General features: G+C 48.3%; 1 protein-coding gene across 5 annotated transcripts in view; it reads left to right on the top strand.

Moving 5' to 3' along the window:
- The window catches only part of meis2a (Meis homeobox 2a), a 77,907-nt gene that overhangs the window by 51,067 nt on the left and 6,165 nt on the right, over positions 1–20,675 (top strand). For all 5 annotated transcript variants that reach the window (XM_069662059.1, XM_069662060.1, XM_069662058.1 and 2 more), the window contains exons 9-10: positions 2,330–2,406; positions 19,461–19,519. In XM_069662059.1, coding sequence (XP_069518160.1) covers positions 2,330–2,406; positions 19,461–19,519 — 136 coding nt within the window. The remainder of the gene's footprint in view (positions 1–2,329; positions 2,407–19,460; positions 19,520–20,675) is intronic.

The following is a 20,675-nucleotide window of genomic DNA, read 5'->3' as shown; positions in this document are numbered from 1 at the left end:
ATAAAAAGTGTGTGTGTGAGAGAGAGGGAGAGAGACAGGGAGGAGGGGGTTAAGCAAGAAAAATGGAAGGATGAGGAAGAGGGCAATCTGTGTGTGTTTGTCAGTGCGTATGCAAGTCTTAGAGGTTGCAAGGGAGCGATCTAGTCTGACATAAGGAGGCAAGGAGTCTGGGAACGAGCTGGGAGAGGTATGAGCTAAACGAAATAGGATTTTTTTTTAGCATCGTGTCTATGTGGTCGGAGTAAATCTCCTTACTCAGGGCTTTTGTGCGCGAGGGGGGCTTTAACGTCCCCACTCTCCTTGATGAGACATCTTTCTTGTTTGTTCAAACCATTCATTACGCGGTGGCTGCCGGACGAGCTACGCCGCTGGGCCGGCGTATTTATCACCGAGCTAAAGCGCGCTCCGGCTGACAGTGGGGCGATTGATGACCGGGTCCGGGCCTGAGAGGCTGAGGAAGCCTTAATACAATGTAGATGACCCACTCCCATTTCCAATTTAGGCCGCTCCCTTCTCTCCCCTCACACACACCTCCGCACCACATCATCTGTAGCTACAACAATTCGTGTATGTTTGTGTATACAGAAACGAGTGGGAGGTGTTGTGTTTTATTTGCGAGCGTGTTTCGACTGTGGCCGAGGTCACAGCTAATGTGAAAAGTGTAAAGGGGGAGGGAAGGAGAGCGGCACACAAACACACGAGCATTAGGATGTAGGTGTGTGTTTGTTCTTTGGACATGTTAACACACCCACACACACGCAGTCTTCCCGAGCCAAAGACATGTCATCACCTGGCAATCAAAAAGTGTATTTCCATGCAAGCTTTATCATCTTTCCTTTGTTAATGATTTTAGCATATTAAAAGGAACTACGTACACAAGTACAAATCAGATTAATCCCTCCACGCAGCCGGGACTCATTATTTGTCCAATCTCAGCCTTGTTTGTTATTAATTGAGCACATTCCTCCAACCAGTTTTTCATCTCTCCTTTAATTAAAACCGACTACATTTAGACGGAGGCAGAGCTACCTGCGCGGAGAAATCCTGCTCCTCGCGCTGATATGAAACCTCACTTACATCAATTATTTCCGCAGCAAATGAGAAAATAGTTCTTGAGCAACTGTTATCATTTCGTGTTAAAACTGAATTCAATTAAGGCGAAGCCGGGCGGACGTTAGCGGCTTTATGAAATGTGCTTTCTCAGTGAGTGTGGAGGAGGAAGGAGAGGAGAGGAGCTGGAAGGGGGTTTAAGTCGGGAGGCTAAAGGTGCTCTTCCTTCAGGGGAAGAATGTGCGTTAATGGAGCTTGAAACCAGAGGAGGATTTAAGTGTCACTTTCAAAAAGGCATTTTTGTGTGTTGTGATTTGCAGGTGTCATGAGTCTGAATATTTGCGTGCACTTCTGTTTGCTTGTGTGCACGCATGCTCTCTGTCTCCCCTGCCTGAATGGAACACATAGTGTCTCATTTGTTTCGTTTGCGTGCGCCCTGACTCCTAATCTGGCCCTTAAAGACATCTGTCACCAGCGATCACTGTTGTTTTGTCATGCTTCATAGCAGGCCCAGGGGGAGCGAGGCAGCCCAAGGTCTGCCATTTATATCAGCCCATGTTCTCTAGATTGGACCTGACACGAATAGTATCATTGCAGCCCGGGTCGCAGAATTACATTTTCAGGTAAAAAACCCTGGCGAGGCTGCGGAGGAGATTTCACAGCATTCTGCTCTCTTAGCATTAGCCTGCATTCAGCCGCGCTCTGTGAAAGAGCCACCACCAGGATACATGTCAGACATTCAAGGGAAGATAAATGCATTCCCCGCAAATCTGCACCCACTCATTCTGTTGCCTGGTATTATAAAAGGATTCTCAGACGCCGCCGCATCTACATTTGTTTACGTGTTGGGAGCATATGTTCGGCTTGCGCGTTATATGTTGTTTGTGCGTGGGCGGGGTGGGGTGAGCGAAGGGGGTTATCACGCTTGACAGTTTTGACAAACTTGTTCGGCCAGCTCTGACAGGTTTAGCGCTGAACTGTGTGTGTGTGTGTGCGTGTGTGTGTGTTTATGTGTGGGTGGACACGTGTATGCGCTGAATGTCTATACTGTGCAAGGGAGGGGCAGGGTTGGGTGGAGGTCAGGAGAAGGTGCAGTCTTGGGTTACACAATGCAACAAACACAAGAACATATTGAATGCATACAGTAACCGGCAACAGCCAGGAACCTGACTCGGAGCATGTGTTCCCTCGCAGGCCTCCTCTTCATGAGTGCATATTTATGTTAATCTGTACGTCAAAGACGCTCATGTGTGTTTCTCTCTCCCTTTTCCCTCTGCAGCACCCATACCCGTCTGAAGAGCAGAAGAAGCAGCTAGCCCAAGACACGGGCCTCACCATCTTACAAGTAAACAACTGGTGAGTCAAGATTTCCGCTCGCCCTATCTCAGCCACCAGCATCGCTCTGCCTTTCATTTTCAAAAGCCTTCGCCTCCCCGTTTTGCCGCCAAGTGTGAAAACCGTTTATGCGCAGCCCGTGTAGACGCACGCACACACACTGACAACCTTTGTGGCGTTGGACACGTAAGCTAGCAGGATGTTCCGCCGTTATCGGCGCAGTGTTCTGCGGCTAAGTCAGCGGCCTTTGTGGTGAGACGCGCATGATATTTAAGGGAGAAAGACGTAGATCATCCCACCGCACCCCTTCATCCAAAAAGCCCATACCTAGCACCGGCACTGGTGCCCCCACACACGGCAAAAAACACTGCCTTCCACCCCCTCCCAGTTTTACACGAAGCTATATGGTGGATTAAGGTTTCGGTGGCCTGGCCAGCAGGGCCTTTGTAGATGGCTTAGCACATAACTGGGGGTGGTGGATTAAATAAAATGATCACAGAAGCAAAGAAATGATACAGGAATTACTTATCAAAATACTAGCCCAGGTTTTATCTGCAGCTTAATTTTGTTCAGTACATTCTCAGGGTGATGTTCAGATTAATTGAACTGACAGTTTCCTTTCAAATTTCCGGCAAGGTATTTGCACGGATTTCAGGTCTTACACAAACTTAATTATATGGAACCCCATTTTATCATTCTAATTCCATGTAGCGGGGGTTCTATTTACAAATGACAAGTCTGTGCCTTTTATTCACAGCTTTCCTTAATATATTTATCAAAGCCGGTTCATTTACAAAGTGCTCTATCTGTTGGGTACAGGCGGGCCGACATTAACGAAGCTTTTAGGTTTATCACACTCGCAGCCTGACAAGCCACCCGAGGGTCAATTGATTTTTTGGTTTCTGTGATACATTTTTTCTCATTTTTCCTGGATCACAATGAGAAACATGCCTGGAGAATTAGCCTGGTTTGTCGGCCTTATCTATCAGCCCCCACCCCCCCCTCCGCTCTCTCTCTCTTTCCATCTCTCCCTCTCTTTCACCCTTTCCTTTATTCGCTCCTAGCCGAGGGAAGTCAAGCTACTTAAATTGGCCACAGGAACCGCTGTTATCAGACTTTAATGCACCCTACAGTGTGGATAGCATTTCAATTACACCAGTAACCAAAGATTAGCCCCCGCTTGCCTGTTTCATGCCTCGTGCCACCGTTTCGGGACGCCACGCACCTTACCTACAGGAGCAGAAAATTGAGTTGCCTTGCCTGTGTCATGGTGATTAATGCAGAAATAGTCTGCGAACCTGCGAGGAGAGAGAGAGAGAGAGCGGGGAGCGGGAGAAGGAAATAGACAGAGACAGAGATAGATATAGGAAGAGTCCCTGCCTTCTCAGAGGCCATGAAATCCAAGCCTGGCGCTGAAATGCCTCAGATCCATTTATAAAGAGGTCTCAAAGAATCCTGGGTAACATCCTCGTGAAGCATGCGCGTACACACAGGCGGTTATGGAGCTGTGTATTAACGTTACACCAGCCGCGTTAACAAAAACACACCAGGAATCAATTTTCACAAATAAAGTCATTAGAGAGGCTTAGGCGCTGGCTGGTGCATCCCTGGTGCATTCTGGGTCATTTGGGGGTATTTTGCACTGAAGGAAAGCGAGGATGCTGGAGCTTTCCGTCTGTTTGTCTTGCGTAACCAGTCGGGACAGTGAGTTACAGTACAAACATGCTTTGTTTGGGGTGTGCCCTCTCTTTTGCTCTTGAGTTTGTGCTTCCAGTGGCTGCAGTCCACCCAGGATATGACAGAACTCCACCACATGAAATTCCTAAAAAAAAAAAAAAAAAGCTCTTCAAATTCCTGGCTGGCCTCTTGCATTGTTCTGTAGCTCCCTTTGATGCATGACCGCTGCCATGTTTCTGGCCAAAGAGAGAGAGAGAGAGAGCGAGGGAGATAGAGACAGAGGTAGGGGAAAAGACAGAAGCTGAGGATGAGTGAGGAGGGAGGGAGGGAGGAAAGGGGGGGGGGGGGGATTGCCGCCGTCTTCGGTTTCCAGAGCTCTCCCTCGGGGAAAGGATGTGCTGAATCAGGGCTTTGTCCGCCGGCACAATCGCAGCCCGGCGAGGGCACAAGGGTGCTCTGTGTGATAGTCAATAGACAGTGCATCATGCTCTCTCTCTCTCTCCCAGCTTACCCCATCAAACCTCCCTCGGACCATCCCCTCTATAACTCCCACCTCCCTGTACCTGTACCTGTACCTGCAGCTCACCTGTGTGCGCACAGAAAACAAACACACGCCATTTGTTTCTATACCACGACATACACTCCACCTGCTCCTATATGTCTGTATCATTAGCTGTTAGCTTCACCTGTTTGCAGCCCACACCCCATTAGCTGTGTGATGTTAATAAGGAACAAAGGGAAAGGTTAAAGTCCACAATCTCAGCGCTCTTGTGTTGGGCAGATGAGGAGGAGGACTTGATTATCCTGTTAATAGTATCCTCTGTGTTCATAAGTGTGTGTGCATTATTACTAATGGCACCCTACGCTCTGCGAGTGTGTGTGTGTGAGATGTAATGTGTGTGTACAGTGCGTCCGGACGCCATTAGTTGACCATTAAGTAGCGTGTTTGCTCTGCTTACATTTGAGACGACTGGCGTCATGCTAGCAGAGTCGGGGAGTGGTCCGACATGTGATTGCATTTGTTTAAGATTGTGTTGGAAAAGGTGAGGGCCGTGTCACACGCGCACACACACACAAGGCATTGTGGGATAATGAAGTAGGTGAAACGGCAGGTGTCTATCCGCTGGAGAAGATACAGTTTACAGTATCTGGCGGTGTATGTGCCTGCCTCAGCACCTCCTGTTGTCCCGCTATCAGTCTGGGCTAAATGGGGCCTGACCGAATCCTTTCATGTCTCAGCGTCAGACCCAGCACGATGTGGCCTCACTCACTGTCATAAAACGCACACACCAGCTACATCCTGCCGTTATTTACCACTGCAGAAGCGCACGCACGTGCACGCACGGTGGACATAACACGCGGGATTATTACACGGGCTTGCAAGATGACGCCGATGACAGATGACTGAGAGAAACAGCGTCTAAAAAAAGGAAGGAAATCGTCCCCTCATTATTCCCTCATCTCACAGGCAGCCGGCTGGTCATTTCCATGGCAGAGAGAGAGAGAGAGAGAGAGCGAGAGAGTATGTCAGTTCTTGGCATCTATGATGACTGACTGCTGTGCCACTGGAGCACTAATAACAATAAAGAGGGCAATAAGCCACACTCTATTTTTACCTCTCTGCCTCTTCTCTACAGCCCAGGGGGGAATACATGCATACACACACACACACACACACACACACACACACACACACACACACACACACACACACACACACACACACACAGGGGAGAGGCTCTAATTAGCGGCAGAAAGGAATACAATGAGTGAGTTATTAAGACACAGGGGCGGATCACAGCCAACCTTTGCCCCCAGTCGGAGCACAGGTCACATGATAAGGGAAGGATATCCGCCAGACGACGGCGCCAAGCGGCCTGTGCCCACTGAGGAGATGAAATGAGCTCAATCTCTGCGGCCACTCAGGGCAGGGCACGGTGCACTGATTGTTTTTTGAGAATCTGTCCTCACCTGGGGGGCAAACTCCACTCTCAGGCATCATATCACTCAATATATATTCACTGTGCTGCAAAATCAAGTACACGCCAAAAACTGGAACAGCTCTGTTGAGTAAATGTGCGTGTAAGACAATTGCGCAGGTGGATTAAATAAAGGGAATGCTAAAAAGAGAGGTTAAAAGGATACTGCAGTTAAAAAAAGGACATTACGCCTTTTCAAGTTTTGCCTATTTACATAGAATCTAGATCCTCCTCCCAGATAGCGCCCCGCCGCAGCGCAGCATGCTGATAAACGGGTTCAGCTAGCTCTAAACTGACTGCTCTGTAGCTCCCTTCACAGCGTGTTCCCCGTTCCCACTCAGATCCTCGTTCCCCCCACCCCTCCCTCTCCGACTTCTAACTCGCCCAACAGGGGCTGCAGGTTCACATGCAGAATATTAGTAACGGTCGGGCGCGTTTATTTGTATCTGAGAACAAGAGAGCGAAAAAGCCAAATTTGTTCCTCCACTTAGCGAAGCATTTTCCACCCTCTTCCTCGCTCCAATGAGACACTTAGGAACACTGGCTTTTATGATTTTTTATGATTTTTTTATGATCCTCTGGTTTGGCGGGCGAGCACATTATGAAATACAAAATAATAACTAATATTTTCCAAATGTAACACAAAGCTCTGAAAGCGGCCCAGCCGCCTTTTTTTCCACATTCTTCATAAGTATTTAAGTCTTCTGAATCTCACAGACTCTTGAGGTCCCGTTCCCCCTCTCTCCTTCACACCCCTGCCTGTTCCTTACTCCTCTGTCTCCGTATTCCTGCCACACTGGTGGGCTAGTTGACTGAAGTTGCTGGTTATCTGTCTAACTTTGACCCAGATGGAAATGTCAGGCTTTTTTTGGCTCCAACCAGGGACTCCCAGCAGTGGCCATCTTCTGCCCCCCCCCGGCTTTCTAAATATACAGCTGGAGTGCGGAGAGGTTTGCGGCTGTGTGCGCGCGTGCGTGTTCGTCATGAGTGTATATGTGAGAGAGGGAGAGACTGTCGGGGCGCTGCCAACACAGGCATCATGATCCCTCTCATTTAGGGACCGCTAATTGGCAGTTAATTAGCAGAATTGACTCTGTTGTCAGATCCCAAGTGCCAGCCCCCCTACCAACACCCCCTACCAGCTAAGTTCATTTGATCTGGCTGCTTTCTTGATGCTGTAATAATAATCCCATTTTATCTGTTTTGGAGGGAGAAGCGCGTTTGGAAAAGCATATTTTCATTACTGGCAGAGCGAAGCAGAGCCGGCTCCCTGTTGTAGCAGGTTTCATTTTGTTTTTCATTTTGCTCCGCAGTTGTTACACGTCCAAATTCAATCTAGACACATGCTGTACTCACAGGATAAGCCATGGGAGTATTAAATAGCTGATGCTAATGGTCCCACTCGCACTTTATCATGCACGGGGGGCACCTAGGGTCACGGCATGGCACGGACACCCACCTCGGCCTTGCAGCAGCGCCTCAGACTGAGTTTTGAGTTATGAAAAACAGGTGCTTGCTTCAGCCAAATTGGCACTGTCTGGCAATCATGCACTAAAATGAGTGCTTTTTTTTTTTTAACTTGTTTTCCCATTACAAGCTCAAGACTGTACACGGCGGTGGAATTCTCCCAGCAAAGACGGCATGCAAGGAGAGCGAAGCCAGACGAGGCAAGATAGAGCTGAAAGAGGCATTAGAGAGAAAGCATGAGAGAGAGAGAGAGAGAGATGGGAGGAGGGGAGGTCTTTGTACTTCTCTGCTCCTTTTGGCTCTTTTATTCCTCAACGGCTTGGTTTTATTGGTGGGTCGTTTAATAACAAGGGCTCTGCGTTTGAAATAAAGTCAAGCTGCGTTTGCGTGGGCGAGACTCCCTTCTTTTTTATTTTTATTTTAAGATGGTAATTTCTGCACAAGGGGTGAGAACTGGGAAAGAGAGAGAAAGGAGAGAGGGCGAGAGAGCAAGAGGGTGAGAGTGTGGGATATGGGGAGAATTCAAGGGAGGAAAAAGTAGGTTAATTTATTTCATTTGCTAGAAGAAAAAGAAGTTAAAAAGGAGAAGAAGGAAGAAAAAAAAGGTGATAGTGAGAAGGAAAGTGTAGGATGCTGTTTTCATGAACAAGCAGCTTAATGCACACGGGCAGCCACGGTAAGCCTGCCAGGATCTCCCTGTGCCTCAGGCCATCTGTGAGCAGAATAGCAATTTTATTACTTTGTCATTAAACCAATTTCACAGCAGTATTGTTTGTTAATGAGCAGCCGCAAACGAGCGAAGATGTCACGTACTAGAATAGCAGCGAGATTTGTGACCCGGCTTCTCCCTCCGTCTCATCCCGCCAACCTGTGCCTCATTCTTATTCTTCCTCTGCTCTTTTCTGCCGCCGTCTTCCTCCCTTAACGTCCTCACCCCGCTCTCTCGCTGCCATCCCTCCATCTTCGCTCATCCCTCCCTCCCCCCAGTTATAGGGGTCCCTGGCTCGTAAAAGGGGGAAACTGCTGAAAGATAAAATGCAAAGTCTATACAGTCAAGTCTCTGTTTATGAGCTTCCATTTGCCTTTAGAGCTCATTGGGACGTGGGGACGCTTTCAGGGCGTGCAGCTGGAAAAGCCCGGGATGCCGGCCTGTTATTTCGCTCTAAAGCCGAACATGGGTGCCAACGGCAAGCGCCAACAGAGGGACTAGGCGTCTGAATAGGTGCATGAGTCCTTTGGACTGTGTGCTAGGTGATGTCATACATTTTTTTGAGCGTTTCTTAGTAGATTTGTGTTGTAGACAAATCTAACAGCTCAGCCTGCTGTTAAACAGCCTGTTTGCAACATGTGCATCAGCTGCTATCATGCTATATGCGTCTTTATGGCCGGTCTGTTTATGTTTTCACTCTGGAGGTCAGCTGGCGCAGATTCTCAGTCTTTTTGTGGCGTCTGACTGAGAGAGAAGAGGCGAGACAGAGAGGGAGACAGAGGAAGAGAGAGAGGGGGGAGATTTAAACCGAGACCCCAGAGGATCAGACGACCTGACAGAGTAGATTTGGAATAATTAGTTTTATCTGCTTGGGGAGATAGCCGGAGGAGCTGCGTGTTAGCCACAGGGTGCTGCCTGTGCGTGTGCGCGCCTTAGTGTTTCGGGTGGATGAATGTTGTGTGTATGTTTTGCGAAAAGGAGGGGTGTGGGTGTGTGGGGTGGGGACTTAAAATAAGGATAAAGGTGACCAGGTGTAACAGAATGGCCTTGAGGGTATATGTGTGTGCGCGCGTGTGTGTGTGTTTTGGAGCCAGAGAGGACAGGAGCTCCTTCTTCGGCTGAGCTCTTTAAACTCCGTGAACCTCCACAAGGTATTTTTCTCTCTGTCCAGGCATGCTCGTTCTCTCACTCCTTCTCTCTGTTTGTCTTTATCTCTCTCTTTCACACTTCACATTCCCTCTCTCCCTGTGTTTGGGTATACTGTAACAGCATGTAAATAAGCTTGCGCTTCTACCTCGGCTTTGTTTGCGCGGTGTCGTGTTCGAAGTGGCCCACGTTGACCTCCCTTCTTTAAGACACAATGGAAGTGCTTTTGGATATGAAGCAGCGAGAGAACGTTGTAATCACATCCTTTCCAATGCTCCCCATGTGTTGGTCTTACCTGTTGTATGTGTTTTGATTCATGGCCCCGTGCCCTCTGCGGCTTTGAGATGCAGGCCAATAAGCCCATCATGGAAGACACTATAAATCAATATAGCCCTTTGTTTGTTTAAGCCATGCTCTGCCCCAGTTCAGGCCTGTTATGGATGAGATATCAGTGGAGTCAGTGCCAAGCAGAAAAAGGAGGGGGGGAGCCTCAATCTTAATTGGAACGTGGCCCAAAATCTTGCACATATCAAACAACGGTAAAATGCAAAATCGGGAGAGGTGCAGCTTCTATACACACACACACGTTCTTCGATGAAGTTATCAGAGCTAGCTGCAGGAATTAGCCGCCATTAGCCGACACTATTACATGCATAACAAGATGCAGAGATAGCGAGGAAGAGCTGCAGAGAACAATGAGGAGTATATTACCCTAATCTAGGGGTTTTTCCTCTTCCGAGCCTGATGAATATTTATCCCTCCCGTTACCGGTGATGATGTTTCAATTGGGAGACCCTGCGAGCACGTGCGGCGAGGAGACGGTGTCGTATTCCTAGTAAGGCTCGAGCCCCCCCCCAAGACATATCTGCTCTATCATATCCTTGTTAAGACAGAAATGTGCTCGAGCAGGGTTTGATAACAGTTACACCTCTGAAAAAGCAGCATATTTCAAAATAAAAGTCTGGTAATAGATGCTTTATCGAGCCGACAAAATAAGACATTTTCTGAGAATGAGGTCATCTGTATTTATGGTTCATTATTAAACCCGTCACAGAATGATTCGTGACAGTACCCAGACTGAAATTCAAGCTCCATATTCTGCAGCTTGAGTTGAATGTGGCTTCTGTGAGTCACAGAGATTGTTGTACTTGTTTCAGGCTGTCACACATGAAGGAGGCCAGTCAGAGCTGCACACAGTCAGTGTTCGAGCTGATCTGAGAGGCAGAGGGCTCGCTTCAGGCCACCAGGCACATCAGAGTCCCTGTGGTCCGCTCCACAGTGTCACTGCTGCTCCTGCCAGCAGTCCCTTCCACAAACAACAGCTATTTATATCAGCAGCCTGCCGCTGGGCCCTTTTTCGCCCTAAACTCTGCTCCATGCTTCTGACCGCGCCTGCACATGTGTGTCTGAGCGCCCCGTGCGTTCACGCTTATGTATGTCAGAGCGATTATGTGCAATTGAAACTCCGATTAATAATTCAGGAGGGAAGTCGGACGCAGGCTGACAGCATTCGACCAGCGATGACTCTCGTGGTCGCTAATATGCGCGAGACGCAAACACACTCGACTCAGACACATCATGGAAATGTGCTGGGTGGAAACACTCACTCACACGCCCAGAGACACAGCGATGAGAGGATGATGACATCCCAGTGGGAGGGAAAACCCCTTTCCAAACACACACACACACACACTCACAGTCCTGTACCCAGTAGCTCTTTGCTACTGCGCCTAAACCCAGGCGTTAGAGCATTAGTCTATCCACTTGGTTTAGGTGTCACTTGTGTCACTGAATTCATGCCTAATAGAAGAGCAAAGTTCCAATATGTGCACGTGCATATATATTTTGTTGGATCGGGTGGTTTAATGGGGGCACCTTCCCTCTGCGACCTCCCGTTGGCTCCGACTTCCTCTAACGCATCTGAAGCAGAAGTTCACGTCTGCATGCTCAGAAGTGTACCCAAGCATGCATGTGTGTTGCGTAAGGACATAACTGTTGGAGCCCCTCTTGGCAGGCCTCCTCTTCTTCCCCTCTTTGAGCGGAACCCATTAACGTCTTATAAAGGGAGGGAGAAGGGGAGACGTTTGATATGAGGTAAAGGAAATAGATTGGCCTTATTTCCTTCCTGGCTGCCGCAGCGCAGACACTTGTGTTGCCTAGACGATGCAGCCAATTGACACTCAATTTTGTTTGAAATATCACGCCTCTATCATGTCATTATCAGCTTCCCCTGGTAATCCACAAAGCCGCCCTGTTTGATATCTGACAATAAGGGGGGAGTCACAGAGTCGCGGAATCTCTCACTCGATTACCAGGCGGAGAGGAGGGAAAAAAGGGTCGAGAATGAAAGGAGAGCAGACGAGCGGGAGACAAAGAGAGGGTGAACGAAATAGAGACGGAAAGATAGTGCAGGAGGGGGCTAAAAAAAAGTCACACATTTGTATGATAGGAATGAGAAGTGAATGGAGGCAGAGATTATACCTGCCCTCCCCGCAGAGGCTTACAAAGGAGCACAACAGGCCGAGCATTGTGGGAAAAAGAAGGGAAATCTGGGCAGTAGGGGTGGCACTGTTCGCAACTGAGAAAATGGGGCGATCTTGTAAGCACACCCACTCATCTCAGGAGGGCTGATGGGTAGGCTGGGTTAATGATAGTGCTGCATTTCTTTCTCTTCTCTGTGTGTGTGTGTGCCAGCCTGCCAGCATGCCTACTTTCTATTTCTTGCTGGCCCTGCATGAAAGCAGGAAGCCCTCACCCACCCAAAAGGTGAGGCGCTCTCTTATGAGGAGCGAGCGCTACCTTCCAGCGCTGACGGCCTCTGTCATGCGCTATGCGCTGGAACCTTTGACGAGGGGCGAATATTGACATATGTAAGATGTTTTCAGATGCTCTTCAAACAACGCAAAACGCAGCTGCTGGTCCCTCAGCTCCTTGGCTGGCAGACGATACTTCTCGTGCACCTATGCACGCTAATAAGGTGTTGTCTTAAGGGAGAGAAGGGGGGCCTCGCTAACAAGGGAGATTTGGATGAACTCCTTCCTTAATCCTGCGATCCGAGGGTGATATTCCAAAATAAAAGCATTAGCAAAACATTCCAGGGCAGAGGTGTCAGCCTCTGAGGAAAGGGAGGTTAATGACGGGAAATACTAAGGAACTGTCTGCGAGAAAGAAAGAGAAAGATGAGATGATCCCACCCTCCTTCCTAGCATCAGAAAACAGGTAGAGCTAGGGCAGGTTAGCCACGCTGGGTTGCTACAATAAGGACTCTTTCATACAGGTGTGTTGACGCCTGGGGCAGGCTTGGCCTCGGTCCATTCCATTCACCCTGGCTGATTTGAACAATAACTATCATATCTCTTAAAGGAACAGGGAGGGTGAAGCGTCAAGACGGAGATGCCTGAGAGCTGTGTCGGGGCCAAGAAAAACCCTGCTGCCGTTGTCAGAGCTTGTTGATGTTGTAGTGAGGAAAAAACAGCCAAGTTTTTTTTTTTTTTTTTTTTAAATCCCCCCACCTCCACTCATAACCCCCACATTTTTTTTCCTCCTCTGCTTTCTCTCCCTCCACTTCTGCGCCGGATTCAGTGTTTTTGTGCCGTAGGACAGAGTGTGGTGAGGAGACAGAGGAACAAAGTGCTGCTGTGTGGAGCAGCAGCTGCTGCTTGCCGGATCAAAGGGGCAACAAGCGTGGTCTTCCTGGCCCAACGCTGCTCTGGAGGTGTTTGACGGACAGTCAGCAGCTGGGGCCGCACAGCCCGCCATGCAGGGGTCAGGCTGCTGGACTGCAAGGCCCAGGGGTGACATGCCCTCACTGGACAGGGGAAAAAGGGGGGAGAAGGTGTTAGATGGGAGGGTAAATAGAGAGATGTCTATGTTTGTTTCCTTTGTTGTTTGTCTTGCTGTTGTAGGTTAGAGAGCTACTTGTGGGATTATGACTGCATATTTCTATCACTGACATTATGTCAGTCTGTACACACAAAAAACGGCTGGGTTAAATGATTACCCGACGTTTAGTATGTATTTGCAGTAAACAGCAAATTATATTTCTGAAGCGGTAATGAAGCAACAAAGGTGGTAGACAGAGCAAGGAGGGAAAAGCAGAGGGAGCAGAGGAGACCTTTAGAATAATGGCTTAAATCTAGCTTACTAGCTAGTTAATGTTAGCAAAACATGTTGAGATATAAAAATGCCGTTAGACAGGAAATTCAGTGTGACAATAAGGCCAGGGGATGGCTACACATTACATTGGAAAAACTGAATGTGTTAGCTGAAGATATAGAGTGGTTAAAAGCTCAAATTAATGCAATTGTGAAAGTTAGCTAACTAGCATCTTGTAAGGACTTGCTAGCTAGTTAGGTAGTAAATAAACACCCCAGAATCAAAACAACTAACTTCCTAATGATGTCCTTTTGTATTTTCACAGTTGAATGAGCTTAAGATCTTGTTGTGACCACAACTTATTAAAATATAAGTGAAAAATTAATGTTTATGTAACGTAAAATGCTGCTTAGCGTGTGTCGTGCTAACCTGTATGTAAGAGAAAGAGCCAGCAACCCAACTGTGTGTTTACAGAAACAACACTTTTTTAGTGTATGATATTTACTCTTTTATAAGTTCCAACATATTCCTCATTATGTATAAGCAGTATTAGAAGCTTTTTTAAGGGTTAAAGCGTCACTAGAATAACATTTTCACGCTGCAGTGTTCTCTTCTTTGGTGCTGACAGAAAATCTGAGCGAGGAAAGAGAGACACACACAGAGAGCGAGCGTGCCGCAGTGCTATTGATTTATTTTAATTAGCTGCTCGTTAAATCGTGTCAGTTTGCAACACAAATATATAATTCTTTGTCTGATTTTCCACTCGAGTCTTAATGACTCGTACTCCCCGGGTTTCAGAGAGGAATGACTTCTGCAGCGAGACTGACAGAGCAGTGCAAATGTTACTCATATAGGGCTGAGGAGGAGGAGGGAGGGGGGGCGATGCCACAAAAGGCCAATGAGTGGAGTAATAAAAAGGGAAAGAAAAACAGGTCAGTGAAAGTCCATGGAGGAGAGGTGAAACAGTGCCCCTTGGAGAGGCAGACAAAAGAGGGTGGGGGGGGGGGGGGGTTATGTGGATGAGAGAGAGAGAGAGGTAAAACTATGTAAACACAGTGGCTGCCCTAAACGTGGGCCCTTCTCTGACGTTCCTAAAAAACGATCCCGCCTCGCTCTGCTGCACATCTGCACTAAATCAAACACGGGGGGTGAGGTAATGTTCGCCCGGCTTATGTCTCTTAACTCCTGTTTTAACTTAAAGAAGGGAAGAAGGGATAGAAAAAGGGGAAGCTCTCGTGTCTGATAGGGCGAGCTCGAGGAAGCTTCCTCGTTCCAACCGTATCTTTTTTCGTCCTTCGAGGAGTGGAGCCTGTGAAAAGCTCCTTTGTGATAGTTTATGATAAATCCACAGATACTGTCGGGCTCAGTATGGTGGCAAGCTATGTATAAACTGTTACAGGGGGGCCTGTTAGGACCATGTGAGCTGATTCAATCAGTGTTGTTGACACTACAGTAGATCAGTGTTGGAGGTTCAGTAGCCCCAGACTTCCCCACCATCTGACCGGACCATAATTAGTGTTTGCTTACACTAAACACACCCTCCTCATGGGGTTAATTTGCATGCACTTCCTGGTCAAAGGACACTGAATGCTCTCCTCCTTTCTTTTTCTGTCGGAGGGGGGATCAAACTGAAGCCTTCCTCCTTTGATTCCAGTGAGTTGTGACTCAATCGCTGGAGGTTTGGAATCTTTATTTCGGTCTGAAGCGCAAGTATGGAAGCAATGATCTTTAATAGGAACCAGAGGACAGCCATGTTTGCAGGCAGTGATCGGGGATTGAGTTCAGCACGTTCTTGTTCAGATTGTGTTGCATCTAATCTCCCTGCAAAGACAGACAGGGGCCCAGGAATATGACTGACAAACAGAACACACCCCTCCTCCCTGCAAGCCCTCAATATGGGCATGTGCAGGTCAGCCGTGAAGGCAATAAACTGTCAACGATTTCTGCGTCGCATTTTCAAAGCGGCCTCCTCTCTTTGCACGCTCTGCAGGGCTACATTTGGAACAGTCTTCCTGCAGAAGACATGTTCAGTATTTCTCTGTTTCTCTCTCTCTGGCTCTGGCTCGGTTTCTTTCTTTCATCACAAACTCGTCAAACGAGTGACCCTACTCCTGATTGGCTGGGTTCGCCTCCAATCTCCACGGCAATTGGCCAGCCATGCAGCGAGTCTCTCTCTCTCTCTCCCTCCCTCTCTCTTTCTCTCCGTTGGCCGTGCTCCAGGGTAGGGTGGTTTGGCATGACGATTTCTCAGGGAAGGAATGCTGACAACAGGAGCGAGTTACCAGGTGTGGCTGCGAGTCAGTTAACCAGAAACAAGGCCTTTCTGACAGATTGAGATGAGGAAGCAAGAAAAAAAAACTCAGAATGACTGTGAGTCAGACAGACTGGTTCGCTGTGATTTCATCGTCAAACTTTAAATAACTTTTTATTGTGTCTGCGTATTTGATAATGCACTTTATTTGTTGCATTTAAGGAACACCTGGATTCTTCTTCATTAAACTTGTTTTTTTACGGATGATGCAAGCTCCCTATCAGACATTAACATCTTCTTCTGTCTCCGACCCCTCCTTACCCTCAACCCCCCCCCACTCACAGGGTATAGCATAACATTGTATGCTAGCCAGGGCATTTAACACCTAAGCAGGCACTCTCTTGAAGCTCACCCCCCCTGCGTGTGTGAGCAGATATTAGTAACCAGGGATGCCGTGTTGATCCAGCCTAGCGGAGACCCTGTGTCAAGTGGACTCCTGCTGCCCTGGCTCCATCATTCATATCTGTCTATTATGTTCCTCTGCGACCTGCGCGGCCCGCGACGCTCAGAGCAACGCTAGTCAACTTGTATCATGAGGGAGAGAGGCGTTTCAGTGTACCTCTACATGCGTTTGTACGCACGTGTCCGCTCACGCCATTTTTAGGGTATGTCAGCGGGAAGTGCTACAGTAGCCCAATTGGCGGCAGCGTGTGAAGAATGCGCTGACATGCGCACGCACACATGCCGACTGACATGTGCGTACATATTCACACGCGCGCTCCAAAGCGCTGTAAGAGCAGTTTTGGATGCGCACCTTGGCGATGTGTTGAAGGCTGTAGGAGAAGCCAGTCTGCCACATTAAACAGCAGTGGGCCGCCGCCCCCACCGGTGCGCTTTCTCCTGGGTAATGTACACATTCTGAGCTGTATCCTGAGGAATGACCTCCACACGACCCCCTAACCTCGCCTTTAATTATTTGTTTGAAGACAGCATGGAGTTCCCATGCTGAGAGGTACTCTGTGTACTGTGTGTGCATGTGTGTGTGCGTTGGCGTTTCTGCGCTCTTAACACTGAGCAGAGGCAGGCCGTAATAAGCTCGACCACCAGATGTAGATAATAAAACATGGGCTTTTTTTGGGTTGGAGGTTTTTTAGCTAGTGTCCCCTGTGAGCCTCCTGTGTTCTGGTTAGCCTACAGACACGCTGGCGGTGCTTGTGGTCATGTCCAACGTGTGGATGTGTGGATTTACGGCGTGCACGTATGTTTTAGCGAGCGGTTGGGAATTCTGAATCCCTGTGGTGAACCTCTGTGTCTCTCTCAGGGGGGGCCGTGGGTCCTGAGATCCATCCGTCCATCCCAGTCGGCCGGCCTTCATCTCTGGAGGATTCCTGGTGGTGTTGTTCTAAGCACACACCATTAGCAGCTCACGGGTCGAGGGAAAACACTGTTATCAGGCCTGGCTCTGATAATCTCAATTGGCTTTACTCAGGCTGATAAAAGGTGCTCTAAGGCCACGAGAGGGGCCCTCGGTCAGCCCCCGCTCCCTCCAGTGCACCGCATCACCTCCTGGTTACTGTGGTAACTTGTTTAGCGTACAAAAACAGAGCCTTTGTGTGTGTGTGTGTGTGTGTGGGTGGGTGAGTGTGTGATATGGTGGTGGTTGGCCAGTGGGGAATGTTGACAAGAAGCAGGAAATAAATTGAATAGCCATATGTTTGTGTACATCGCAACAAGCTGTTTTCATTAGCATTTCAATGAGAGCAGGCACCTTGCTAGCTAAACACGTCCCTGTATACTTAATGTCACATGTTTCCTGTAAGAAGGAGGAGGAACAGTGTTTTTAAAGCGACATTTCAAGATAAATCAGACGATAAGGAATCTGAATACGCCTCTTTGATCGTACAGCATGCTCTCCAGTCCGTCGAGCACTTCCTCTGCAGTCGCTGGAAACCGTACGGGCAAGTTTAGCACCTGGGAAGAACATTCCTAATATTATGTGTTTATGGTTATGTCCCAGAATAGGTAAGAACGCATGTGGTTGTGATTTTGAGTCCCTCGGTGCGTCTGCAGAGGCAGAAAGCAGGACATATATTTTGAAAGGCCTTGCACTCTGCGCTTAAAGAGGGAGTGTGATAACAGGAATGTCTCACTGTTTACTTGCTCAGCTGGTTCTGATGCTCCAAACGTCTCTCTCTCTTAAGCAATGCGGGCATTTCTGACAGCGGAGCTATCTAAAAACGCTTTGTCCGCTTTGTTCTCGGAAAAAAGTGCTTTCACAGTTAATAAAACTTAATCCTCAATCCTCCCTTAAATCGTGATTTACAATATTATAACTTCCAATGCAGCCCGCTCCTTCTCATATGGACGTGTTTCATCTTCCTCTCTCGGGGGCCCGCGTCACCCCTTGCGTACCTGCACTCTGGATGCCCCCTGGCAAATGAGCGCTGCGTCTCTCTTTTCCCAACCGTGCATTTTGTACGTTTAACCATGTCACTTTGAGCTGGGCAGATTACAGGCGTTTAAGTTCATTGGAGAAGGTAAGGGCAGGTATCAGGGCTTCATGGGGGATTAGGAGCCCAAATTGGTTCCAGCTCTCCCTTCCTTCTAATGACCAGTTCTTTAGCCGCGCTGATGGCGCACTGGCCCGTACGTTAGCGGAGGGCGGTGGGGCCTCTCTTCTCGGTCCTCTGCTTTTTTGGAACCAGCAAAGGACTCCATGCTGGACAGCTCCGACGTGATTTGAAACCCCTCTTTAATATCAACCACATGTCGGTACCTGTAGCGTGAGGTCCACGCTCCTTTTATTTAAGTATCTGAAAGAGGAACACGGAGAGGCTAAAAGAGAGAAAGGTGGAGTGCTTGTTCGGCCTGAGTGGCCAGCTTGCGTCCGACACTGCCCAAGGCGTCCCAATCCAAGTTAAAAAAGGTCGCCCCTGGCTGGCAGTCACCTCCAGATGACCTCCGGCTTTACACTGGAAAAGCCACAGGAGCGAGGCCGGCTGGGGAGGCTTTGTGGAGCTGCACTTATTCGCTGCTGTGGTGGTGATAAAACTTCAGACAGCCTAATTGATGGGCTTGCTGACATAACAATACCTTGTGAAAGCACGGAGTGGCCCATGCCTGGTCCTCATTTCTAGACAGCTGGAAGGGGAGCAGAACCCCCTACAATGCAGCCAGAGTGGGGGTCCCATAGAGGGGAAGGGGTTGGAGGTGGCGGGCGGAATGGTGGGGAGTCATGAAAGGAGCCATTTGTATGGTGCACTTTGCTAACTTACAGCGTACTTTGAAATTCCAACGGGTGATAACACTCCAGACATAATATTGTGTTGGAGAAGGAACTATAGATCTACATTGTGTGCAACTTTCTGCAGGAAAACCCAAAGAGAAAGAGAGGGATGTGCCACGATGAGGGTTCCTCTGTGCCCAGGCTGCACTTAATACTTGAGGAATGTCTCCCCGGTGCCTATAGCAACCAAACGTAATCAAAAGCTTTATTAAAAGCGGGGGGAATAGATCATAAGGAACATTAAAAGTATCCCTCACTGGGTTCCCAAGTCGGCACACAATTGCCCTTTTGTTTGTTGCAGTTTTGTTGTGCGCGCCTCTCTCAAGGACTCGCTGGCTAATGTTGCCATTAAGTCATGCTACACAGTTTTGTCTTTGTGCCGCCGTGTGATGAATCTCTGCGTGCGTGTGAATGAAGAGTGATTTAACGTTTGTTTTTCTCCCTCTCTGTTTTTCTCTCTGCCAGGTTCATTAACGCCAGGAGAAGAATAGTACAGCCCATGATTGACCAGTCAAATCGAGCAGGTAAAAAGAAACGAGGACTTACACCCTTCCCAGATCCTTCACTGGCATGCACTTCATGCCTGGAGCCCAGATTTTTTTTTTTTAAAGGGGGCGTCCTACATCTACCCCCCCTCCTCAAAAAAATCCCTCCTCTTTCTTTCCTTCGATTTTCTCTGTGAGATGTGTTAAGCAGTGGTGCAGGCCGTTTGCTGATTGACTCTAATTGGAGATTTCCCATTCTAAGTGGAGAGAGACGAATATTAGCGCTCTCTCTGTGAATTACTAATTGGGCACAAGAGGAGTGCCAGAAAGGCTAGCAGCAATTTATGAATTATCTCTTTTTTTAGGCTGCTTTGTTTTATTTTTATTTTAGTCCTGGGTTAGAGGGGGCTACCCTTAAGTTTAAATTCAACAGGATCCGTCTCCGGGTGCGTTCCGTGTGCGCCGCGATCTCCGGAGTCCATCGCGTCCATTCAAGTCAAACCTCGTGATTCCACAGCACGCGCACAGCGGCCCGTCTCCGGCGCGTCCCAGAAGCGTCTCTCCGCTCTGCTCCGCTAAAGACACGCGCAGAGTCTATTTCTGACAGAGGCCGCTTCAAGCACGTGTCAAGCTGAAACAGAGCAGATCGTTCCAAACAGGAAGTCAGACACGAAAACAGCATAGAGCGTCCGGTCATTTCAAAATAAAACATCATGTACAGACTCCCGTTTTTTTAAGATCAACACACAGAAATCTTGGAAAAAGGACACTTTCAATTAAGTAGTGTACTCAGCCATGGTAGAAACACAAAAATCACAGAATGATATCCAAATGAGCAGATAATCTCGCACTCTAACGTAGTTCTCCCGCGATCTTGTGATCTCACAAATCCGGCTGCTTGGGCCAGCGCTTTGCTGCGCTGCGGACCAGACTCTGTGGACTCGGCCGCGTGCCGTCTGACAGACCAGAAGCAGACGGATCGCGCCGGACACGGATCCTGTGGGGTCCGAGCGTTACTCCATCTCCTGCTTTTTTTTTTAATTCCATCAGAAATCACCGTTGACCTTAAGTCTTAAGACCACTGCATGAGTATTTCGTCGAGTTAAAAAAAAAAAAAGAAGCTGCTTTTGTTGAATATCAGACTCCACCAATCGGAGTGGAGCCATGAATAGAATAAGATGCACTCACATACTGT

Source organism: Semicossyphus pulcher, unplaced genomic scaffold (genome assembly GCF_022749685.1).
Source record: "Semicossyphus pulcher isolate SPU_LCO1_2020_fin unplaced genomic scaffold, fSemPul1.0.p SCAF_14, whole genome shotgun sequence".
In the NCBI taxonomy this organism is placed as follows: domain Eukaryota; kingdom Metazoa; phylum Chordata; class Actinopteri; order Labriformes; family Labridae; genus Semicossyphus; species Semicossyphus pulcher.
The sequence above is the reverse complement of the archived record's forward strand: the minus strand, read 5'-3'. Positions and strand labels throughout refer to the sequence as shown.